At 35.5% G+C, this 22485-nt stretch overlaps 1 protein-coding gene across 2 annotated transcripts in view; it reads left to right on the plus strand.

Annotated features, from left to right (window-relative positions):
- Positions 1 to 22485, plus strand: part of TBC1D22A (TBC1 domain family member 22A) — a 165135-nt gene that overhangs the window by 23809 nt on the left and 118841 nt on the right. For both annotated transcript variants that reach the window (XM_082076234.1, XM_082076235.1), the window contains exons 5-8: positions 1484 to 1554; positions 7187 to 7315; positions 8702 to 8764; positions 16628 to 16742. In XM_082076234.1, the coding sequence (XP_081932360.1) occupies positions 1484 to 1554; positions 7187 to 7315; positions 8702 to 8764; positions 16628 to 16742 (378 nt within the window). The remainder of the gene's footprint in view (positions 1 to 1483; positions 1555 to 7186; positions 7316 to 8701; positions 8765 to 16627; positions 16743 to 22485) is intronic.

A 22485-nucleotide genomic window follows, 5' to 3' on the forward strand; every position in this document is an offset into this window, starting at 1 on the left:
ATCCTCAAAGCTATTACTCTAGAGAACCAATTTTCAAGAGGCAAAATCCCATTATAAATAGTAATGTACTCAGACTTTTGTTCTGTTTTGAAGTAGGAGACTTATTAATCTTTTCTTGATGTAAATATATATATATATATATATATATATATATATATATATCTTATTTCTTGGTTTTCACTTCACCATCTGCTCTTCTTTGAAACTCCTTAGTGAAGCCTGTTTCTGTCCAGCTGTGTTCTGTACCTCAGCCTTGCACTGTGTCATGGCACAGCTGTTTGCATGTGGTGTTTGTCACAGATATTCTTGTTGCTTTTTTAGAATCCATTAGTGTCTTTTTTCCAGTGTTCATGACATCCCGTAGCTCTTTGGCTTTACAACTACTTTTTGTTTTCTGTCTTTGGTGTATCAGTAGCTGGTCTCTCTGCTGTTGCACTTAATGCATCTCTGTGTCCAAGCCTGGGTTTTAATTATGAGTGGACAGTCCTGGGTGCCATTTTCTATTTAGTGTCAATGAAATTCAGGAGTCATTTAATATTGGATAATTTCAATTGCTTATTACATCTCTTTCCTGTTGAATCCTTCATGTTTGCTGTGACAATGTACTCATGATGAAGCGTATCTGTTGTGCCAGCCTGATATGTAGTTCAATTGAAACTTCATCCCCTTTCTTATTCAGTGTTTTTAGTCTGCACAAGTTCTGTTTTCGTTGCTTCTTTGAGACTTCACACTGGTCTCTAGTAGTATTGTATTTTTTGAACATTACCGATCTTTTGGTCATCCTGTATTCTTCCAGTAGTTATCAACTCCTCAAGATGATGAATAAGGGAGGAATTTATTGGGATATCACCAAATTCTTTGGAGTTGTGTATAAGCATGCTTTTGTGCTTCTCCCACCCATGCTCCTTTAGTGTGCACAAGTACTGTGAGCTTCTGAATGTTTTTTTGAAAGCATGTGCTTATGCTGCTGATATTTTGCTTAAACTCTAGTATATTACAACTGCTTTTCCAGACTTTGTATATTGTGTACCATTCATATGTATCTCAAAGAGCCCTGGAAGAATAATATATTTCAGTAGTGAATTGCCAAGTAAGAGAAAAATTCTGTAGCAATGAAGAGAAAAAGGGGATTAAACTGGATTTAAACATAAAATATCCTTCTGTTTTTGTAACTCATTTTTAATTAAGAGCTGTGTAAGCGTATTTTACATTGTCTGAGCATCTCTTGCATGTTAATACAAGGCATGTATACTAAAAAGTAGTTACCTTGTTGCACTCAGTAGGTATTATCATATGTATACGAATGAATAGTGATTATCCAGTATTTTATTAATTTGGTAGGATTGCCATGCAATTCTGATTCCATTGGAGTTTACAAGAAGACATCATTATTGTAAACATCTGTGTGCTAATTTGAATATATCTGTGTATACTGGTTGATAGTAGTTTCCTTAGTTCTCACAAAATACTTCTCTTTTAACAGAAGAATTACGGAAATTGAGTTGGTCTGGCATTCCCAAACGGGTTCGTCCAATTGCATGGAAGCTTCTTTCAGTAAGTTGTACTTTTTTTCTTCTTCCTTTGTATTTAGTAGTAAGTTTTTTCAGGCATTGCAAATAATTTTGTTTGAGTTCTAATCCATCAGTTATACTTGAAAACATTGTGTCTTGTTGCTGAATTGTAATGAAAGTTTGGTGGTGTGTTTTTTTTTTTTCCTTCAATTTCAAGATTAATTTGTCAAACTGAAAGGAGGAGAATAAGAAGTAGTAGTAAATCATGTCAGCTGTATATCTTTATTCTTCAGCCTGGCTTTCTATGAAAGAAAGGCTTATGTGATAACAGTGCCCTCTTTCAACCAATTTTGATGGAATGGTGGAGAGTTCAAAGACAAGTACGTTCTTACAGTTTTCTGGAAAATAGGCACACAGTAGAGGAAGTGCAGCCTCTTGGTGTCCTATGAAAGGCTTCATTCTGACTTCACATTACAGCAACTACAAGAAGGGATTAAGACTGTACTGAGGAAAAGCTGTGATAGTATCTCAGGGGTTTTTTGACCATTTTTTTTCTGTAATGGTTAAAGACGAACAAATGTGAACCATTGTGGTGAGTTACCTTGTGGCATTGGCTCTCCTGATGTCAGACCAGTGAGTCACTTCAAGGATACAAGCTCGTTACAAAGCTAATCACTTTTTCTTTTTGTAGTGTGAGTTTTTGGCTGCCTGAGCTTTCTGAACTTTGCCTGGTGGTCAGAGGATTTTGCAGCAGCAGTAGCATGGGAGTAGGTTGACTGAGATATCATGGAACAGCACATGGACATGTTTCAGTCAGGCAGCAGAGACAGGCTTGCAGGAATATGGGTTTCACTGGGTTTGATATTACAGAACTGGATTTTTAAAATCTTGGTGTTTACACTAAATTTAAAAAGGTATGTCTGCAAAAATAAAATGTATTCCTCATAGGAATATTTTTTTTAATGTCAATCTTTTCAACTATAATACTTGTGATGCAAATGGTTGTGCATTTTAGCTGTTGTTTGTCTGCCTGTGGTTCGGAGAAAAACTTGTGAAGATGTTTGTATTAAAAAGAAGCAAAAATCTCATGCTATCTACTCTCCAGAGGCTGTGAAAGACACTTTATCAGCAAATCTTCATGCATTTAAGAACTGTTTAAAATTCTGAGTTATACACACAACAGTTTAACACTATTGAATTTTTCAGAGAGTAGACTTAAATAGCTTTGCTTTTTATAGAATAATTCAGCAGGGAATGTGAAGTATTTACTTCAGATTGAGACTGATTTCCAGTGACTGAAAGAGTCTCTCTTGCTGATGAGTTCTACTAAATTTGCAGCTTAGTTACTTCTAATGCTAAATGCAGATGCAGCTTCTAAATATCTTACTGTAACTGAAATTACACATGCAGTGTACAATTTATTTTAGTTTTTTTTCCAAAGTTGTCTCAGATTTTGGTAATGAAAAGAACATTTCTTTTTTTTTTTTTTTTTTTTCCTCTTGAAGTTTAGGATGCCTGTTTTAAAACACTTAAAGTAAAAAAAGTATGGCAAACTCAAAATTGACTTTGAAACACAGTAAGCAATAGCATAAGGATGGGTTAAGTTCTGAATCAGAGGACTAAAACTAAGGTTAAGAGAATTGGAATGATGCAAAAGTTAACTGCAGTTCACTTCCCTACTTTCAAGTAAGAGGGTGCACTTTACATGAGCTTCAACTTCATTCCCTAAGTTGACATTAGTTTAGTTTTTCGGAGGTTCCCAGTCTAGAGACGTTCTTAAGTGTAGAGTTCCCTTACTCTGTTATTTTAACCGCTCCAGATCAGGATCCATTCCAGTTTAATTCTTATCTTTCCCTGTCTTGCCGTTCCTCTGCAAAGAAACCATCTTCAGGTTATTTTGCTTTTACTTTAAGAATTAAGTGGATTTTTTTTCTTGTGTTTTGATGAGAGACTTTCGAAAGTGTGTGGCTTTCTTTTTTTTCTTCTGTTACCAAATAGCAATATTTTGAAAGTTTCTAGCTTTTCTTATGTAATTCTGATTTTTTTTATCCACAAGTGGTCCTCAGCATGTTTTGGAAACCCAAAGATGGGTCATTTAGCAATCAATACTTTTATATACTGTAAGGCAGCAGCTTGTTTCATCTTCTTTCTGAAGTGGGGAAGAAAAAGTGCTTTGAGTATTTGTGGCCATAAACTGAGGCTTTTTTCTAATGGTAATTGTTAAGGCACATCAGTTGTTTAAACATGTTACCTACTGCTAATGTATGTCCCAGGCAAGAGGGAGTAATGTGATAATCTTTTGTGCTTTAGGGTCCGCTGGGAGCTATTGGGGAAATAAGTGTCTAAAAGCAAAACTGTTTTTGTTAAAGACCAGTTGGAAAACCAAAAAGACGAGAAACCCAAAGAAACCAAAGCACAGTTCGAAGCTAAGCTGGCACTGGGTATTTTGGAATTGTTCAGCAGTCTTACTTAAAAAGCCCAAACTGACTTATTTGGAGAACTGAGTACAATTAGTAGTATCTGAGGTGGAAGGTGATTGTCTTGTTTGTAAAATCAGCAGTGAAGCTGGAATTTCTAAAATATTATTTAAAAAATTGAGTAGTTGAGACTTATTACGTGGTCAGAAGGTTAATTTTAACATGTGTTTGATGCATACAGCTGGCAACTGAGCCCCATGCAGCTGCTCGCTCATCCCCACGGTGAGATGGGGAAGAGAATCAGAAGGGTAAAAATGAGAAAACTTGTGGGTTGAGGTAAAGACAGTTTAATAAGTAAAGCAAACACTGTGTGCGTAAGCAAAGCAAATAAGGAATTCATTCACTCCCTCCCACAGGCAGGCAGGTGCTCAGCATCCCCATGACAGCAGGGCTCTATCACATGTAATAGTTACTTGGGAAGACAAACGCTACCACTCAGAATGTCCCCCCACTTCCTCCGTCTCCTCCCAGCTTTACATGCTGATCATTACATCATATGGTGTGGAATATCTCTTTGGTCACTGAGGTCACCTGTCCCAGCTGTGTCTCCTTCCAGCTTGTCGTGCACCCCCAGCCCATTCACTGGTGGGTGGTGTGAGGAGCAGAAAAGGCCTTGACCCTGTGTTAGCGCTGCTCAGCTGTGACTAAAACATCCCTGTTATCAACATGGGTCTCATACCAAATCCGAACCACAGGACTATACCAGCTACAGTGAAGAAAATTAACTTTATCACAGCCAAAGCCACAACAGTATGTCTGCTGGTAACAGTACATTAAAAAATTAATGATTTATTTTTAAAATATAGCAAAAACCATAGGTATACTTTACCTAAACAGCAAGCAGAACTCTTCTGGTTCACTTCTCTTGAATAACAGAACTAAAGATATGATTGCAAAAGCCTTTGGAGGAAATTAATGAGTAAATGGATTAAAGTCTCCACCAATTTATTTCCTGATGATATGTTCAAACCTTTCCAACTTTTAAAAAGAACCTGATTTATAAAGTGAACAGGAAACAAGACATGTCCAACTGAAAGATTACTTCAGTTGTTGAAACTGAATAATGGCAAAAAGACTTGCTGAGAAAATATTGGTATCCTTTAAACAATCACATTTGATCTCACAAATGAATTCTTTTCTAATGGAACTAAGATATCCTACAGGAAAAAAAAAGACAAAAACCTTGCAACTGTTGAGAATAAACGTGAGGCAGAATTCAATATTTAACTGAATGCAAAACTGTAGGACAGGATATTAAATGTCACACTGAGTCTTGAGGCAAAAGTTAAGCTGATGCAATTCAAAGTAGCTGGAACCAGATGCAAGTCAGTACATCTTAAAAGAGATGGTTTTGCCAAAGCAAGTATGTGTATTTGGAATGTAATATGGTTTGTACTTATTCTGTTGTCATCTTACACTAAGAAATTAAAATATATGGGAACAACATTTTAAATTGTTCTTATATAGAGATATTTTCAAAAAACTCTTGATGTTTTAGTATGGTGAGTATTTCTTATTTTTCCATAAAAATTAATTAAAACAAGTTATAGAGATGGGATATGATGTTGGATTGTTGCGGGAGAGTAGTGAAACCTGTATACTTAGTGTTTACTTTCATTGTGTAATTAGCAATTTTAACATATTAGGTTTACCCCTTACATTTTTGCTTGTAGTGTTTAGGAGTGAATAAGGAAGCTGTTTTTGTAGTTGAATGCACAGAATTTGGGTTAGTTACTTGGGGTGGCTGTGATGCATTGCGTAAGTGCAAAAATATGCTGCACTTCTAGTACAGGATTTTTTGATGTTATAAGGATTTTTTTTAAGGAAACTTAAATCTGACATAAATTTCATTTCTCTGTTTTACTAATTACAATTAGTAATTTACTAATTACAATTGTGATAGCTGTCATTGCGGAAGGAGAGCTTTTGTAATATTGCCAAGAAATATTTTAATTTGACTTGACTAGTGAGTGATACAATAAGTAGATTTTTCTTGTACTGTCTTGGATGTCCTTTAGAATAATTCTTATACAAAGTATTTTTTCAGGACTGCTGTGTATGTAAAATATGAACTAGTTTTCTTTTTTGTGGTGTTATGGGATATTGGTGTAAATTATTTGAAATCAAGCTGCTTACAAAAATGCACTATTTCTGAATGTTCAGGAACCTTTTCAGTAGCCAGATAATTGAATAATGCTGTTTCTAGTAAATGTACCTTATATATAAACTGAACATTTCATAAAAATCTTTATTTCTTTCCATAAAATGCTGAAATAGTATAACCTGAGCTGCTTTTTTTTTAAAATGGAAAGTAGACTGAGATGCCAGGGGGGATGGGGATTTTCAGATATATGAATGAGTTCAATGAAGAATCATTCAGATACCCTTTGTACTTAATACAGCAGTGTACAGTCCTGCATATCTGACACAGGACTTCCTTAGTGTGTCCATACCATATGGAAAATAAGATAATATTCATAAATAGCTTTTGGGAAACAAATAAAGAAATGTATAGTTAGTGTTCTTATATCTAAGATCGCAGTCACTGCTGTTGTTGAGTCTTTTTCTGTAATGAAACTTTTAATAACCTGTTGAGATGAAATGAAAGCTCGAAATTATTTGTTCTCATTGGAAACAGTGAAATAAAGTAGCTAGAATATTTTTAAAGCTTTTGAATTAACACACCATTGTATTACAAGTTTAACCATAATTTATACGTATTTGCTAATGTATATGATTCCTACTTGAAGGCAACTGAGATAATATGCATTTTGTTTAAAAACCTAATAAAATGGCTTCAATAATGGCCACATGGGAATGCAGTAATTAATGAACTTGTGTATAATTACATTTATCTGAACTTATTTGAGGTTTTCTCTCAGAAGGAATACATCATCTTAGAATTCCTTGTGAGAAATTGCTTTTTAAAGGTGGAAAAACCTCAAACTTTCTTAACAAAAAAAAAAAAGCTGATTTTAGTAAGGTGTTTGTATCTGAACTTTTGTATCAGTTGCAATGATTAGAAAACTGATTTACTAAAAAATTATTCAGATCCATGTAGGACTGCATGGCACCACGTAGTGCATGGCACTACGTCAGTTTAGTAGGTTTTCTGTCACATATAATCAAATGCCAGTGGTGCTTTTTGTAAAGCAGAGAGTAATATCCTTTTTATTTCATTGTGTTTTTTTTTTTCAGGGCTATCTTCCTGCAAATGTGGACCGAAGAGAAAGCACTTTAAAAAGAAAACGCAAAGAGTATTTTGCATTTGTTGAACAATACTATGACTCCAGAAATGATGAAAATCACCAAGACACCTATAGACAGGTAGAACACCTTTTGAAGTGACTTCTGCCTATGGGTGCGGCTATTAGAAATGACGCACACTGTCACTCAGACAGAGATGCACAGGGTTCTTATTAGCAGTGAGAGCAGAGCCAGGCAGAGCTGAGCCCTCTTTTATTAACAGTTCTCAATTTATATGTTTACAGGTACAGGGCTGGATCAAGAGATTAGACAGTTTTTTCAAAAAATGTTATTCGAAACTCGCCATGCTCATGTTGTGACTGTTTTCAGTCACGTTCCCATACGTATCTTGTGGGCGGCGTTCCGACCCACTCATTCACATGCCCAGGCCCAACATTCACACATCGTACATATGGTGGTGGTTTTCTGACCTGAGATACCATTCTTACTGGCCTGGGCTATCACTCCTTACACTCATAAAAAACATACTTCTGTATAATCTGTCCAAGGCCCGTTAGCTGGAACTGCTGTTCCCACAACAGGACATCTGCTAAAGAACTTGTATATATTGTTTTTGAAGTTTGCTACAGTTTTTCTCTATTTCCTTAATCTTCTTTGGTAGATAGCTCTCCAGTCAGTTGTTTTCCCACATTCCAGAAGTGAAAATATGAAATATTTTGGTCTGAAATCCAAAATTAGTGGATTTCTTTTAATATTGGCTTTAGTCATGCCATGTGGCGCTGCCATTTGGTGTTGCCATGGTTTTCTGTTTAGGAATAGTAGGGTTTTCAAGCCTTTCATCTCCTGCTCAGACCCTCCTTCAAAGGAGTGAGAACGGTACAGGGAAAGTATAGCAGTTACTGTTTCTTACAGGCTCCATACTTCTGCTGAAGAAGTCAAAACTGTGTCTGATGTGCAATAAACATAGGCACGTCAAACTTTCTTGCCCACCCAGATAAGCACATAACTTTTCTTTAAGTTTTGTATTAAAATGAATAGTTCGTATCACCATGTATAGACTAAGCAATCCTACTTTAGCCTTCCTTAGGGTAGAAGCAGCTGAGATCTTTCTTTCAGCTTCAAGCATGGTCTTTAGTAGCAGGAAGTCTACATGATAGTGTCAACTGAATATGACTTTACAGAAGCAGTATTATATATTTACTCATAATTACTCTGAGGTAATGAGTATTGCCAATATGACTATAATTTGCAATCAATCAAAATGTTATATAAGGATCCTAAAATGTGAAAACAAAGTGTATGTTTTTTATTTTGCCTTACTGATAAATTAACAGTGTCTTAAAGATTTGGCTGTATGTTTTGAAATACAGTGAATTCATGTTATTCTAAAAATAGCGATACAATGGGATTGTAACTAATACTGTAAAACCATAGTGTAGTTTTAACTGTTGTGTTGTTTAAAAAGTGTACTGTTGGTTCCTCTTACAGTATTTTTTGTCTAATTAGATCCACATAGATATCCCACGCATGAGTCCTGAAGTTTTAAGGCTGCAGCCCAAAGTAACAGAGGTAAGAACATCTAAAGAATTTTGTTTTTAGAAGTAATTTTTTTAATGAATCTGATATAATGGCATTGGTTATTAATTAATTTGACAACGCTTGCTATTTTGACTTCAGAACTAGCTTTTAAAAGTCAAAAGCCAAGGATATTTAAGTATAGACTAAGAATGTGTTACCGTTCAGCTCAGGGCATGCAGCTAAACAGGAAACCACCACTTTCTTTCGCCTTTCCTGCCCTGGGGAGAAGGAAGGAAAAAGGAGGAAAGACTCATGGGTTGAAATGGAAACAGTTTTAATAGAACAATAGTAGAGGAGTGAATAATAATGCAACTGTAATAAAATACGCAAAGGTATATAAATGTTCGGAGCAATACTTGGTTGCTGGAACGTGCGCTCCCAGCACTAGAAGGTGGCTGCCGTGAGCACAGCGAGTCCAGTAAAACACTAAGATCCCAGCGGGCGTAGGAAAGTCACGGGAGCTGGACCCCTCACAGACAGTGGCCGTTGAACAAGGGCCATCCACAGCAATGTCCCACTTATATATGGAGCATAACATTCATGGTATGGAATACGTTGTCAATTAACCTGGATGTCAGTCTAGGTGCTGTCCTGTTACCTCACACCTGTAGCAGGACAGTTGAGGAAGCCCTTTGTCCTCTTGGCAACAGCCAAGACATCAATGAGTTCTTGCATTCTTTTAATGCTAAATCCCAAACACTGGAAAGCTACTGGAAGAAAACATTAATTATCTCCCCGGGTGCTCTGTCATTCTTCTTACAATAAATCCAAACCGAAAGAATTTAGTCCCAAGGGGACTTTTCTTTGTAAAGTATATAGGTTGTAAATAGGACAGATGGTGTAAACCATCTTCTTTCAATCATGTCTCTTAATCCTTCAACTTATTCTCCTTTCTAACGGTTCTAGTTAGATGTTCAAATATACTTCCATGTAGGTTCCATTGGTATTGTGTTAAAGCCACACAAAACATCTTCTGATAGTTGGTTAGATGGTATGAGAAGTTAAATTCAGTTGAAAATCTTCCATTTGTTTTTCTACTTTTGCAATTATTTGTTTAATGTAAATGTTTCTCCACATGTGCTGGAGAAGTCAGTTTGGAGAAATAGCTTAGTACATTTTTTTTGAAAGAAAATGGTATAAGAATACTGCTTTCCGTCTGCGTTCTGCAGATGAAAAAGAAATGAATAACATTGGTGTCAGCATTGTAGCTAGAAATGAGCCAGTAAATGAAATTAGAGATGAGTATTATTTAATGAAAAAATGGCTACAGAAAGAACACTCAAATACCTGTAAGAGGCAAGAAATACTTGAACTGTATCAGCAATAGTCTCTTAAATAATTTGAAGATGTATTTGCATTCAACATGAAGTGGTGGCTTTTTGGGATGGTTTGGTTTTTTTTTTTTTTTTTTACTTGCATTGCTTGATTAAACTGTTCTTAAGGTTTCAATGATGATCATCTGTTCTCAAATGAATATGACTGTGGTTCAGGTGTTGTCCTGGTTTCAGCTGGTATATTGTTAGTTTTCTTCCTACTAGTTGGTATAGTGCTGTACAGTGATTGTGTTTTTTGTGGTTCTTCGTTTGGGTGAATATACCCCCAAATAATGTTTTTTCCTTCCGTGTTTTAATGAAGGAGAAATTAGAAGCTGTTTAACTTCTAATGGTGTAAGAGTTTATGTATAATCTTGTTTTTAAAGGGAGATTGAAAAGTACAAAGCACTTAAAATTGACTGCTAGGTGGTGTATTTATTTTGAAATTAGCTGAACAATTGTAAAAACAACTTTAAAATAGAAGTTCCAGGTAAACATCTTCTGCAGAACATGCTGAGTATGCTTTCTTTTAACCACATCATTTGGATGAGATGTCAAGTAGCTTAATACAAGCGATATCAAGACAGACAATGTTTGGAGAATATTTTGAAGTGTTATTTAGTAAAATAATAGGATTGTCAGATAGAAATAGTAGGATCTTGGACTGGTTTTGTCTGTTATTGGGTTATGCATGAGACAAGATACATTTATATGACTGCTTTTAACAGATGGTTAATATGTTTCTTTAGGCTAGATGCAAACTTGATAATAGTTTGTAGGAACACACTTTGTATTTACCACAGATAATACAGTTAGAAATGCTATAGTAAAATTGTAGTGGTCAAGAAGATATGGTCAAGGTTTTCCAACATTTGAAATGTGTTGTTTTTGTTAAATACTTATTGTATTGGGGAAACAGTCCTATAATAAGACATTGAAAAGAATTCAAGTTACAGGCCCTTTTTGGTTGAATGATTAACTTAGAGCTAAAGAGTTTATTTGGGAATTTGGAGAGTATATTAATATGAAAAAGATATTAATGCAGTATTTTTAACAAGCATTCACAGTTGAAAGGAGATTTTTTTTTTTTAATAGCTGAATTATAATTAATCTGAAAATTGGCTGGTTTACTGAGAATGCTGACAATCAGTGCTCCCAGAATAAAACACTTCCCTTATTATTGCTTGGGAATAATTAAAATAAAAAGGAAATACTGCGTCTAGGTAACTTGTTGCTTGGTAAAATCTGGTATGCCAGTAGAACTCCAGTAGCAACTATTATTCAATGAAGTTTGATTCTGGCAGGCAGTTTCAGTGAGTTTTGTGGGATCATTAAACATGTGAAATTATTTACGTCTTTTGCCCTTTTAGTTATCTTTTGGCAGATAACGACATTGCTCAGGTACCATACTCATTTAATGTGACTTACTGAGATCTCATTTGGAAATATTTTTTTTATTATGTCAGGATTGTTTTCTTTTCTAGTTATTTGTTAAACTTGTCCAAAGGTATGTTTTTGTAATGCTTCATTAGAAAAGTGCATTTAAACATTGCCTTAAAATATACTTTAAATCCCCTGTTTTTAGAACCTTGCTCTTGCAAGTAACAGAGAATTACTCCTGAAATTAGTTTAGCCTGTTGCATACAGTCCAATATTCCTGCTTACCAGTCATACTTATGTCTCTTTGGTTTGAATGTTTAGTAAATTGGGGCACGTAACAATCGCAATTGAACCACAGGAAGCAGATGGACACGTTTCGCATCAGGGTGATCAAGGCATTGTACAGCTAGATTGCTGCTGCTTCTTGTTTAAAAAACAACAAAAAAAAAAACAAAACAGCAACAAAAAACCCACAAAACCCAAAAACAACCAAAAAAACCCCCAAAGCCCCAACATGACAAAACCCAGCCTCCTCCACCCCTTCCCCCAAGTATCCACACTCTATCCTACCCATCTTTCCTACTTCAACCCCTTTTTTCTTCCCTAGTGAGTAGTAAGGAAATGGATGGAAAAATGATATAAAGGTTGGAGGGATGACACGTGACAGCTGATTTAGCACACACACACACACAGAAGAGTAAAACAAATGCATATTTTGATGATATTCTGTTGAGAGTGGGTGGTCTTGAGGTACAGAAGAATAAGAATGTAAGTGGGTAGCAGCAGTAAGTGGGATAAGGGGAAATCTGGGAAGATCCATCAGTACCCTGAACTTTACAGAGTTGCAGGATCTTCATGTGTTAGGTGCTTGTAGAGCCCCACTGCTCTCCTGATGAGCTGGGTGGGCTCCTGGGAGGGTGGGCTGCCATGTCTTTGCTCTCTGTTGATCTAAGAGAGCCAAACCCAACTTGCTCGATGTCATCTTAGAAAGATGAGTGCGAATGTCATGGGAGGGTCATAACATCCAACTTGTTTCTTCCTCTTACTTTCTGAGTGTTTGAAGCTCTACCCTAGCATGGCCTCATCCCTCATTCTCACAGGGGAGGGATCCCTTCCCCTCTCAGGGCTCAATGGAGATGGGCTCTTGCTTTGTTCCTAGAGCTGACCCGTTTTAGGCAGTGGGAAGATGTCACTGGGTCCAGATGAACAAAGGTCACCTTCCCTTTCTTGAGGTGAGATGGCTCTAAGAGCTATGAAGGAAAAAGGGAATCAGCGTATGGGTCACAGACAGGTTTCAAAAGGTGGCATAGTGTGCAAGATTGTTATGGTGGGTATTAAGATGGTTTTTTGTACATATTTATTTTTGATGCTGCAGAGATTTAGAATGATAATACAGCTACTAGAAGAATATTACTTAGGGTGAGGTGAAGAGATTGTAGGTGATGGAGTTGAAAAAAATTGCCTGTCCAAAAATCAGCAACATAATACATGGATACAGCTCTCAAGGTCTTCTGATTTTGATTTCCACATGTTGGTGTTCCAGGCTTTTTGTTCTTCTTGGTGGTATCTGAGTCTGTTCCCAAAGGGTTTTTCATTAGAGTTGATAAAGCTGTTTTAATTTCTTATCTAACTTGGAATTTGATTTTTGTAATAAAATGCTTAATTTTAGATAAAGGTGTTTTGAACCTGATGTGTGGACAAAGCTCATTATATGTTCCTTTTGAAAATCAGTTTAAAGTGTTTATTTATTTACGGGAGTGTTATAGATTTGAGGAGGGAGGACGAAAAGTTGGAGTGAAGACTAAAGAACTGGAAATCAATAAATAGTGGCCCTCAAAGAGGAGGAGAGAGGAATTGGAGTCAAGTTCATTTTAAAGACTAATGACTGTAAATGTAGGTTTAATACATTTGATTAGTTGATATGGAGTAATCTGTAACTTGTTAACAATTTCTACTTTATTTTTAACTGAGTTTTGTTGAAATGGATAGTACATGGCTGTGTATTTCCCATCTAAGCTTGCATTATATGGGAGAAGTAATTTCAAGGGAACAACATAATTTAAAAATAGTTTATAGGTTTTTCCCAACTTTTTTTTTTTTTCCTTGCCACTTAGAGAAACAAAAAAACGAATTTTCAAAAGCTTTCATGATTGGGGGTCTTTGAAGTTCCTCTGAGGTGGCTAAATTGCAAGAAATTGAGAATCTACATTGAAGCTAATGGATTCTTCTCTTTATATGAATATAGTTCTTACTGTTAGCACGAATGAAAGTTGAATTCAAAGAAGAATAATTGATTGGTAATGACATCTCATGAAATTTAGTGGTTCAAAGTAGAAAAGTAATTCCAATTTCTGTTGCCGGTTTGGAAATAAAGAAGGAAACCTTTTGGGAAAGTGACCTTTTAATGAGTCCTATTTGAACACAGCAATGAATGCTCTGTAGAAACTTAAATCAGTCTGCCTTTCAGGTATTCAGTGCTCCTTTTTTTCAATTCAGAACAGTAAATGAAATTTTATGAAAATGGATAGGAAATTGAAAACACTATTTCAGTGTGTATTTGTTGAACTTTTGATTAGATGCTTTTGGGAATATTCAATCTGATGTGCCAATCACTGAGTAATACTTCCGGCTCAATAATATTAAAAAAACTACTGATACCCAAACAAAAAACCCAACCACAATCCACCTCTGCATATTAGTTTATGTACCTGGATTTTTAAAATGCTCTAAAATCCATAGGCATCTCATTTTGCAATGCAAACTATGGATATTATCAAGTTTCTGAGGAAAGGGAAGGTGGGTGGTACAATTTTTGGGGTTATTTGGCTTGAGACGTTCCTTGATAGAAAGAGCTATTTTTGTAGTTTTTACAGTGGGTATTTTGATAGCCGTTATATACTGAATTACTGACTATTTTGTTTTCTCACCGTGCATATTTTGTAACCCCATCGCACCAGGAGGTTTTTGTTTAGCCTAGTGCATAACAGTATTCTACCTTTGGCAATTACTATTTAAATAGGTTTTTCTGGTCATCTTATATGTGTTTTCAAGGAAGTTGTTTATATTTGCAGTGTGTTAAAACATGTCCTTTGTTTGAAGCTAAACACAGAAATGATAACTGATGATACTGAAAATCTAATGTTACTGAAACTAGAAATGGCAATGGACAGAAGCAGGAAGGATGGCTGTGTGTTACCTAACCTAGATAGGTTTGCACTTTTCCAATAATAGGAAAAATATGACAAACAACTGTAATTTCATAAAGGTATAATTTTGTAAAATCTAAAAGCAAGCTATAAATGGCAGAACTTAAGGTCTCTATCCAGTTGTTGATGATGAAACCCCACTGACTATTGCCCGAATGGGCAGAGGTTGGTGTTTTTTCAGTTCAATATGTGGTGCATATTATAACACATGTGGTGACAGGACTAGCACCAAGAAGAATAAGCATCTTGGCTAATGAAATCAGGAGGGTTTTATAGAGAATTTGCTAAATTGGATACCTTCCTTCCTGCCTAATCTTTGCCCCTAAACTGAAATAATACTGAGCAAAACCTGAATCTTAATTGTGGCTGTAATGGATCAGACATGAGCCAAATTAAGGCTTGTGTTTCAGTGCCCACCAAAGCTTTTCATATTTATTGTTGTTGACAGTCTCTCTTGTGGTGTGGGTTTCCAGCATGTCAGGGAAACATAAATCCTGGAGATTAAGGAAAGCTGATTCTCAAAAGAAGCCCATGGGAGAAGGGTGGGTGTTGATGTTTGGGACTCATTTTCAAAGCAGAATGTACAAATGTATCTCAGCTTTAGGCAGCTCATGTGGAAGCCTGTGATGGGACTCTCAAGCACTCAGATGCGAGTTATATGTGCTTAGACCTTTCCTTACTTGAAAGTGACTGTAAGAGGGTTTTTGATCTAAAGATTTTATTAAAACTGGAATTAGAATAGTGAATTTCTTAATCTAGCAAAAACCTGAAGTCAGATTGAATAAAAATACTACAGGCTTCATAAACTAAACTTCCACTTCCCATTGTGTCCTTTCAGGGCTTTCTTGAAGCCTGAGCATTCATTGACTTCTGGGGTTGCAGCAAGTTCTGCCATCTCCTTGGGTCCTTACAAAGTCTCTCCTTTTGTATTATTACATTATTGAGGTCTTAAGAGCAACATTATTGTTGCTCTTAAGAGCAACATGTTCCTTTGGTTTGAGCTGTTCTACCTCTGTTCCAATTACCTGCCTTCGCATTCTGGTTTCTTGGGCAGACCTTCCAGGGAAAGAACACATGTTCTTTGCTTCAGAAAATTATACCTGATCAAGTACCTGTCATTTGGGCAAAGTACACAGCAGCTTTCGCTCTGCTGCTTATTTACAGCATTTTAAAGACACGTAGCATGTTCAGAAGCAGATAATTAAGAGGAAATACAACTTTTAACAGACCTAAATTGTGTCAGAGATAAATTCGATGATTTTCCTGTCCTCTTGATGATCAGATATTTTTTGGCCCTAGGAGCTTTTGCAGATCCTAAGCAAGGTACAGCTTACAGAGTTGAGGGGTGAGGTTATGTCGTACAGCAGACAGTTGCCTTGTTTCTACATTTCCTGATTTATGTTTTCAGTTTGTTTTTAACCAGTATACATGCTTCTGAAGTCTAAACCCCCACACTGCAGCATTAGGCAAGCTTAGCTATTATGGAATGTCTTTTTATGGGCACCTTATTAAAAAATCTAAGCTATTTGAACTACTACTTTCTGTTATTTAGGAATAAATAGAATACTGTATTGATAAAACACTTCTTAAGAAGAGGTGGAAAACCATAGGAAGGTGATTTAATATTTTGGTCTCTTGAGGAAAGGAATTTTATATTGTTGGAAAAGATCCAGTGAATATGTGCTACTTAGCTGTAAAGACTATAACTGAATTATATATTAGATTGGTTTTAACATTGTTAATACCCTGAAAATGCTTCTTTTTGAAGAAGCGAGAAGCTTACTTAGCACTGGAACTTAATTATGAATACCAGTGTTCATTTATGCTTTCATATGCTTATTTTTATTGTAGTAACTCTGATATTTAATTTATCCTTGTGTAATTTTCAAGTGTCTTGTTTAAAATGTGTTCCTCATTTGATAAATAATCTGATAGTTTCTTTAACTCTTTTTCAGATCTTTGAAAGAATTTTGTTTATCTGGGCAATACGTCATCCAGCCAGTGGATATGTTCAGGGCATAAATGATCTTGTTACTCCTTTTTTTGTAGTCTTCGTTTGTGAATATATAGGTAAGATTTGTCTTAATACTAAATTATGGGTTGGTACTGGTTTTGGAACAGCGTCATGATTTTAATCTGAGTAACAATTTGGATTAGCTAATCAAAGCATGATTTAATACATGTATTTTGTAATTATAAATCTGTGTAGTTCTATTTAAGTATATGCTGAAAAGCATTCAGACTGTAAGTAGTCAATGGAGTTAAGGAATCTTTCAGGTTCTTATTCTAAACAACTCCCTCACCAACAAAAAGCAACCAAACAAAACCCTCTGTAGAAGTTGCAGACACCATTCATGTTTGTCCGAGCTGAAAGCGGAGGAAAGAAGTACAATCTAGCATTTGCTTTCATCTTGATTTCTAGATAAGTGTTTACCACTCCTGATGCTCTTTTCTTCATAGGTGGTTGTAGTCTCCCTTTCTCTCTTTTGCTCTTCTAATTTTCCTTTTTTTTTTTATGAAAACTTTAAATTGTACATATAAAATGAGCAGCTGTTTAAAAACAAACAAACCCAACTTAACACAACCAGCAACAACAAAAAAAAACCCACACAAAAACAAGAGAAAAAACCAAAATGCATCCAACAAGGAGAACTTTTACGTGAGTTGTGGGAAAATTAGAGGGAACCTATTGAGCTGGATCTGTGGCTGAAAAAATGGCAACCTTGAATTAGGGTCCGAAAATTAAGTCAGCAGTAATCAAGTTTCTCTGATTAAGAGCTTTGCTTTCCTGGGGCTCACAGCACTACTAGCAATAGTAGCATGAACAGCTGTATTTTTGTTCTGTTTATGGCCTTATATGTGAATGTACTTTTTGAAAACTTTTATTTGGCAAACTCTATTAGTTAAATGCTTGTCTTTTACTACAATATATTTCATATCTTTAACTTATATATTAGTATTTAAGTCTTAAACATTAAGAGTATGGCTTATCATTAACAATAATTTGTTAATAATTTGAGTATAACTATGGATATAAAAGGCAAGGTTAAATAGTAAAAGTGGCAGTGTTAATCTGCCTTGGATGAAAATTATTTTCCTTGTATTTCTGTTTGTCAAGCACACATACAATGGAAATGGACAATGCTTATATGTGAACTTGAACATCGTGTTGTCTGGCTACTTCAGTGCGGCTGTTGTACGTAGTGGATTCTTCCTCCCTTCTCTGTGCAAGACACGTGTTGGTGTCTTAATCCAGCCTGACTAGATGTAGTGAAGGACAGATTATCCTTGAGCAGATGATAGACTACCCGTTTACTCATTTGCATGGCAACACCTCTGTTGCTTTGTTCATTTTTTGTTTCAGAGGGGGACATTTCATTGCTAAGCAACTAATGAGAACTGCTGTTTTCTCCCTAATCATCTCTTAAATAGGGTAGAGGCCTACTCCTGAGAGTACTTGCACTTTCTGCCTTTTACTCCCTCATTTGACAGATAATGAAAATCTTCTTAATGATCCTACAACAGTAGGGTCTCTAGTAGACCTTAGGGTTGTTAATTGAAATAAGAAGTTCAAATGAGATGTGATTAGAGAATTGATATTCCACGTTAAATAGACCATTTAATTAATATGGTAAATAAGTTTGTCTTTACCACCAACTTACATTTAGGGACCCTGGTGATCATTAATGTGTTTGTCAGTATTTTTTGTATTGGAGAGCTTAAGTGTTCCAGTAGGTGTCCAGTGAAGAAAGACAAAACTCAAAAACTAACAACCATAAAAGATATTTTGCAACTGAAAATCTATGAATCTCAAAAACCTGTATTTTAAAAACTCATTTTTAAGCCAGTGTCTAAATAATAAGATAAATACTGAAATGAAGATATTTTCTTCAATATGTAGTAATGGTCCTGGCTAAGTGCTAACAGCAATTATTTCTCCCAGTGACATATAAAAACCTAAAGATTTCTCTTTAAATAGATTTTTTTTTTTGAGTCTGTCCAATAAATTGAAGTTACACTGGGTGATACATTCAAGTTAGAATGAACAAGAGTGTCCATTTTACTTAAACTTGAAATAGGGATATTAAATTTGTGAAGTACCTTAGAAATCCTGAGATCTATAATAAAATTATGGAAAGATTCAAAACTCGGTCTATGAATTGTGCTTAAGCAGCTTACGTAGAAATAAATGCAGAATTGCAGAAGTTTCTGAGCAAAAATAATTAAGCTAATAGTATATTTAATGTTTACTCTACTAGTAGTCTGTATTTACCGTGTTTTTTTTACTCCAGATCTTATTTCTTTCTCTGATTTTAAGTGAAAATTGGCTTGTACCTTAAGTTGTTTTATCTATTGTTTTCTTTAACTATTGATTTTTATATTTTTCTCAGTTTTTTTGAAACCTTTGTGTTGCTGTTCTGAGTCACGTCCTGATTCATGCCGTTGAATGTGATAATGCCTTTTATTTTAGGTTCTATAATAAAAGAGGCCTGAAAGGTTTATTAAAGAGTAATAATAAATTATTATCATTAGCAGTGCCATTAATAATCTGTGCTGATTTGATCATCTGTCAGTAAATCCTGATAGTGATTACACACAGTTGCAGTTTTGTCAAATATTCTGATGGGGGATTGAGTACATCTGCCACAGAAAGCCATGTTTATTTTAGTTTTATGACAACTGAGAGAGCCCTTAATCCTTGATTTTTGCGTTGCAAGTGTGTGACATGTTTATTCTAGTGATGGGAGTGTTTGTGCTCTGCTAAAGACATCTAAAAACCTTTTGGAGTAGTGGTGTTAAAGAACTTTTGAAGATACAAGTGACATCTGAAGAAGTGATAATTTACTTGGGCGGTAACATTTTGTTTCATTCAAATCTGAATGCCAAAAAGTAGGTTTGTGGGTCTTTTCTAAGTTCCAAAGTCATAGATGTTTTGATGGTTTAGTATGGATCAAGGTACCTCATTCTAGCACATAGATTCACACAATTAGAAGAGGTTGAGTGACTAAATGTAGGAATGGAATATGTTAAATGTTGAGAGCATTCTTTCAACCTTTCCAGCAGTGTAGGTATGATGGAAGTGTAATTTGGTAATGTCTCATTAGTTCTCTACTCTGAAATAAAACCAGAATATTGTAACATTTTCAGCAAGATAAAACTTGGTTGTCAAACCAAGCCATGAGAGGCACAACCGCAATTAAAGAAAATTTTGGAGGGGGTAGGTGCTGGCCCCTGCTCGAATACAGTAGACTCAGATTAGGATTTCTGGTCTAAATTAGGAAGAGGAGGAATTTAAGCCTTGGGTTTCTCATACAAGGTGATTGTGCAGGTCACTATCAACTTTTTTTTTTTTCCCATGAAAAATGCTATATGTCAGTCTTACTCTGCCAGAATATAACAGCTTCTTTGGAATTTCAAATGCTAGTGTACAAGAGAACTATTTTGTGCTTATGTGTAACCTCCCACATGATATAGCACTGTTATAACGTGTTTTTAAAACAAATGCCTAATTCCTTGTGGGACAGTTTTCTTGAAAACTCTGTGTCCTTGTAGGGTATTTATGTAGAAATTAATCTTGTCCATGTAGATGAAATTCCAGAAGCATTTTTGGTGTTAAGGTACATAATGTAAGTGCTTACTGTTTGCTGATTTTATAGGGACAGGAACATTTTGCACTGGATTGCTAGTCCTGTGTCAAGTTGCCGCACGCATTACTGTCTTTATACACCTTCCTGTTGCTCTGAGTTCCTGTTGATCTACATAATTTCCAAATATTAAGTTGTGCTGCACGCTTTCCTGTGGTTTCTTGTTAATGGAGTTGGCTACACTTCTCTGCATCTGCATTTCAGTAATTCACCAGGCCTTATGTGTATATTTAGAACTACAGAAAGGACTTGGATTCATTCACCATCCAGAGAGATGAAAGCTCAAGAGAAGCACCATCATGATAAAGCTGCATGTCAGCCCATTGCCAAGTGGGATCAGCCCTGGCAATGTTGGATCAAGAGGAAATTAATAGTTAATAGGAAGTCAAGGGCAGAAAACTAACACTGTTGCACTTTGTCATCTTATGTTGGATAAAGAATGTCAAGAAAAATTAACCTGCTGAAGATGGGAATGGTGATTGAGATATTGGCTGCAACCTTCTTGCAGTAGAGGAGTTTGAGACAATTTGAGGATGCTTACAAGAACCCATGAACTATAAACTTTGGGAAGAGGGGTCTTACCCTTGTAAGTGTTTTTCTTGTGATCTTAAATCTTTTTTGTAGAAGGCATTAAATGCAACTTCTGTTACCTGTTGTTTTCATAAACTGATACTGCCATGACTTTAAGGAATAGTTACTCCATGCTCAAATCCTAATGGGATTGGGGTGAGATTAAGTCCCAGGCCAGTGTTTCTGTGACAACTAAGTTTTTTTGGTCCTGGAAAAGCCAGTCTGTCTGTAGCTCCCTCGCTTCCCTTTCTTTCCATTCCCTCACATGTCACAGGAAGCCTCCCTGTCCTTAAAATGAAATTTCATACTGGTTATTGCCTTCTTTTCTTCCTTTTCAGCATATCTTCTGCAAATTCGATTTAAAACTATTTGAGGTTATTTTTTGGTTTGTTTTTGTGTGGTTTTTTTTTTCTCTCTGTAGTTTGTTGAATGCTATATCTAAAATTATTTCCATAGTATAGCTGGAGCAATGTTTCAGAGCATTGTGTCATGGCTGTATCTGAGGTAATTCATCACTGTTTATAAAAGATGAAAAAGTTATCAATTTAGTAGAGGTTTCTTTTTCAGAAAGAGTTGTAGTTTATATACAATAAGTAGATTTGTTTTCTGAATTTGTGAAATTCATTAAAATTAAATTTAAGAATGATGAAGCATAAGCCAGAGAGCACAGAGTAGTAACCCACTGACTCCAGAGAGCTGCTTGAAGACTTTTCCAATACTTCCAGGGTTAGAAGCTAAAATTTTGTTTAGCATGTATTATTTCCTTTACAAGACCAAGGTGAAATCTTGAGATTAGTCCTGCTGTCAAATACCCAGGCCTTTCTTATTCAGTTCCACCAGTTCAGTTGGAGTCTTTGGAAAATTATGAGTAGGGGTCATGCACTGGGGTTTTGAGGAGATAAAGTGGAAAAGATTTAACATATTTGTAGTTCTTCTACTTAGAAGATACTGAGTGAAACTGAGGGAATGACAAATTGTTTTGATAAAATGGAAGTTGAACAAGGAGCTATAACTAGATTAACTGGATGCTTCTCTGCTTCTCAAGGCCCTCATGTGGTTGGAGACTGATAAAATCATCCCTGTTGTCTTCTGGTTTAACAGGAAAGAAACACTGAAAAATCTCCTAGGGTAGCATACCCAGGAATGTGAGGGATTTCTTCAGTTAGGGAGATACAAAGATTTTATGCTTTTGAACTTTTCTGATAATTTTAGCATTATATTTTGTAAAAAACTTTGTTTTAATGCTTTTTTGTTCAAATAAATACATGTTTTTGAACAATATTGTATTAATGTTTTTACTTACACATTTGTTTGAGATGATTTATGAAACTTCTACAAATCAAATCCACATAAAAGCACCAACATAAAGCATAACTGATATTTTAATGTTTTCTTGCAAGTTGTAAAAGTATGAAGAAAAGATTTTCTCAGTTTTAAAACCACTGTAAAAATTGCATGAAAAAATATTCAAAATAATTGAAATCAGTCTTCTATCACATGAAAATTCAATGTCACAAGTTCCATTTGATCACAATAAATTTTCTCTCCTCAATGCAAATCACCAGTAATGTAGTTTTAACATACAGAAGTGTATATCA

This window comes from Streptopelia decaocto (assembly GCF_964273445.1).
Source record: "Streptopelia decaocto genome assembly, chromosome: 1".
In the NCBI taxonomy this organism is placed as follows: Eukaryota; Metazoa; Chordata; class Aves; order Columbiformes; family Columbidae; genus Streptopelia; species Streptopelia decaocto.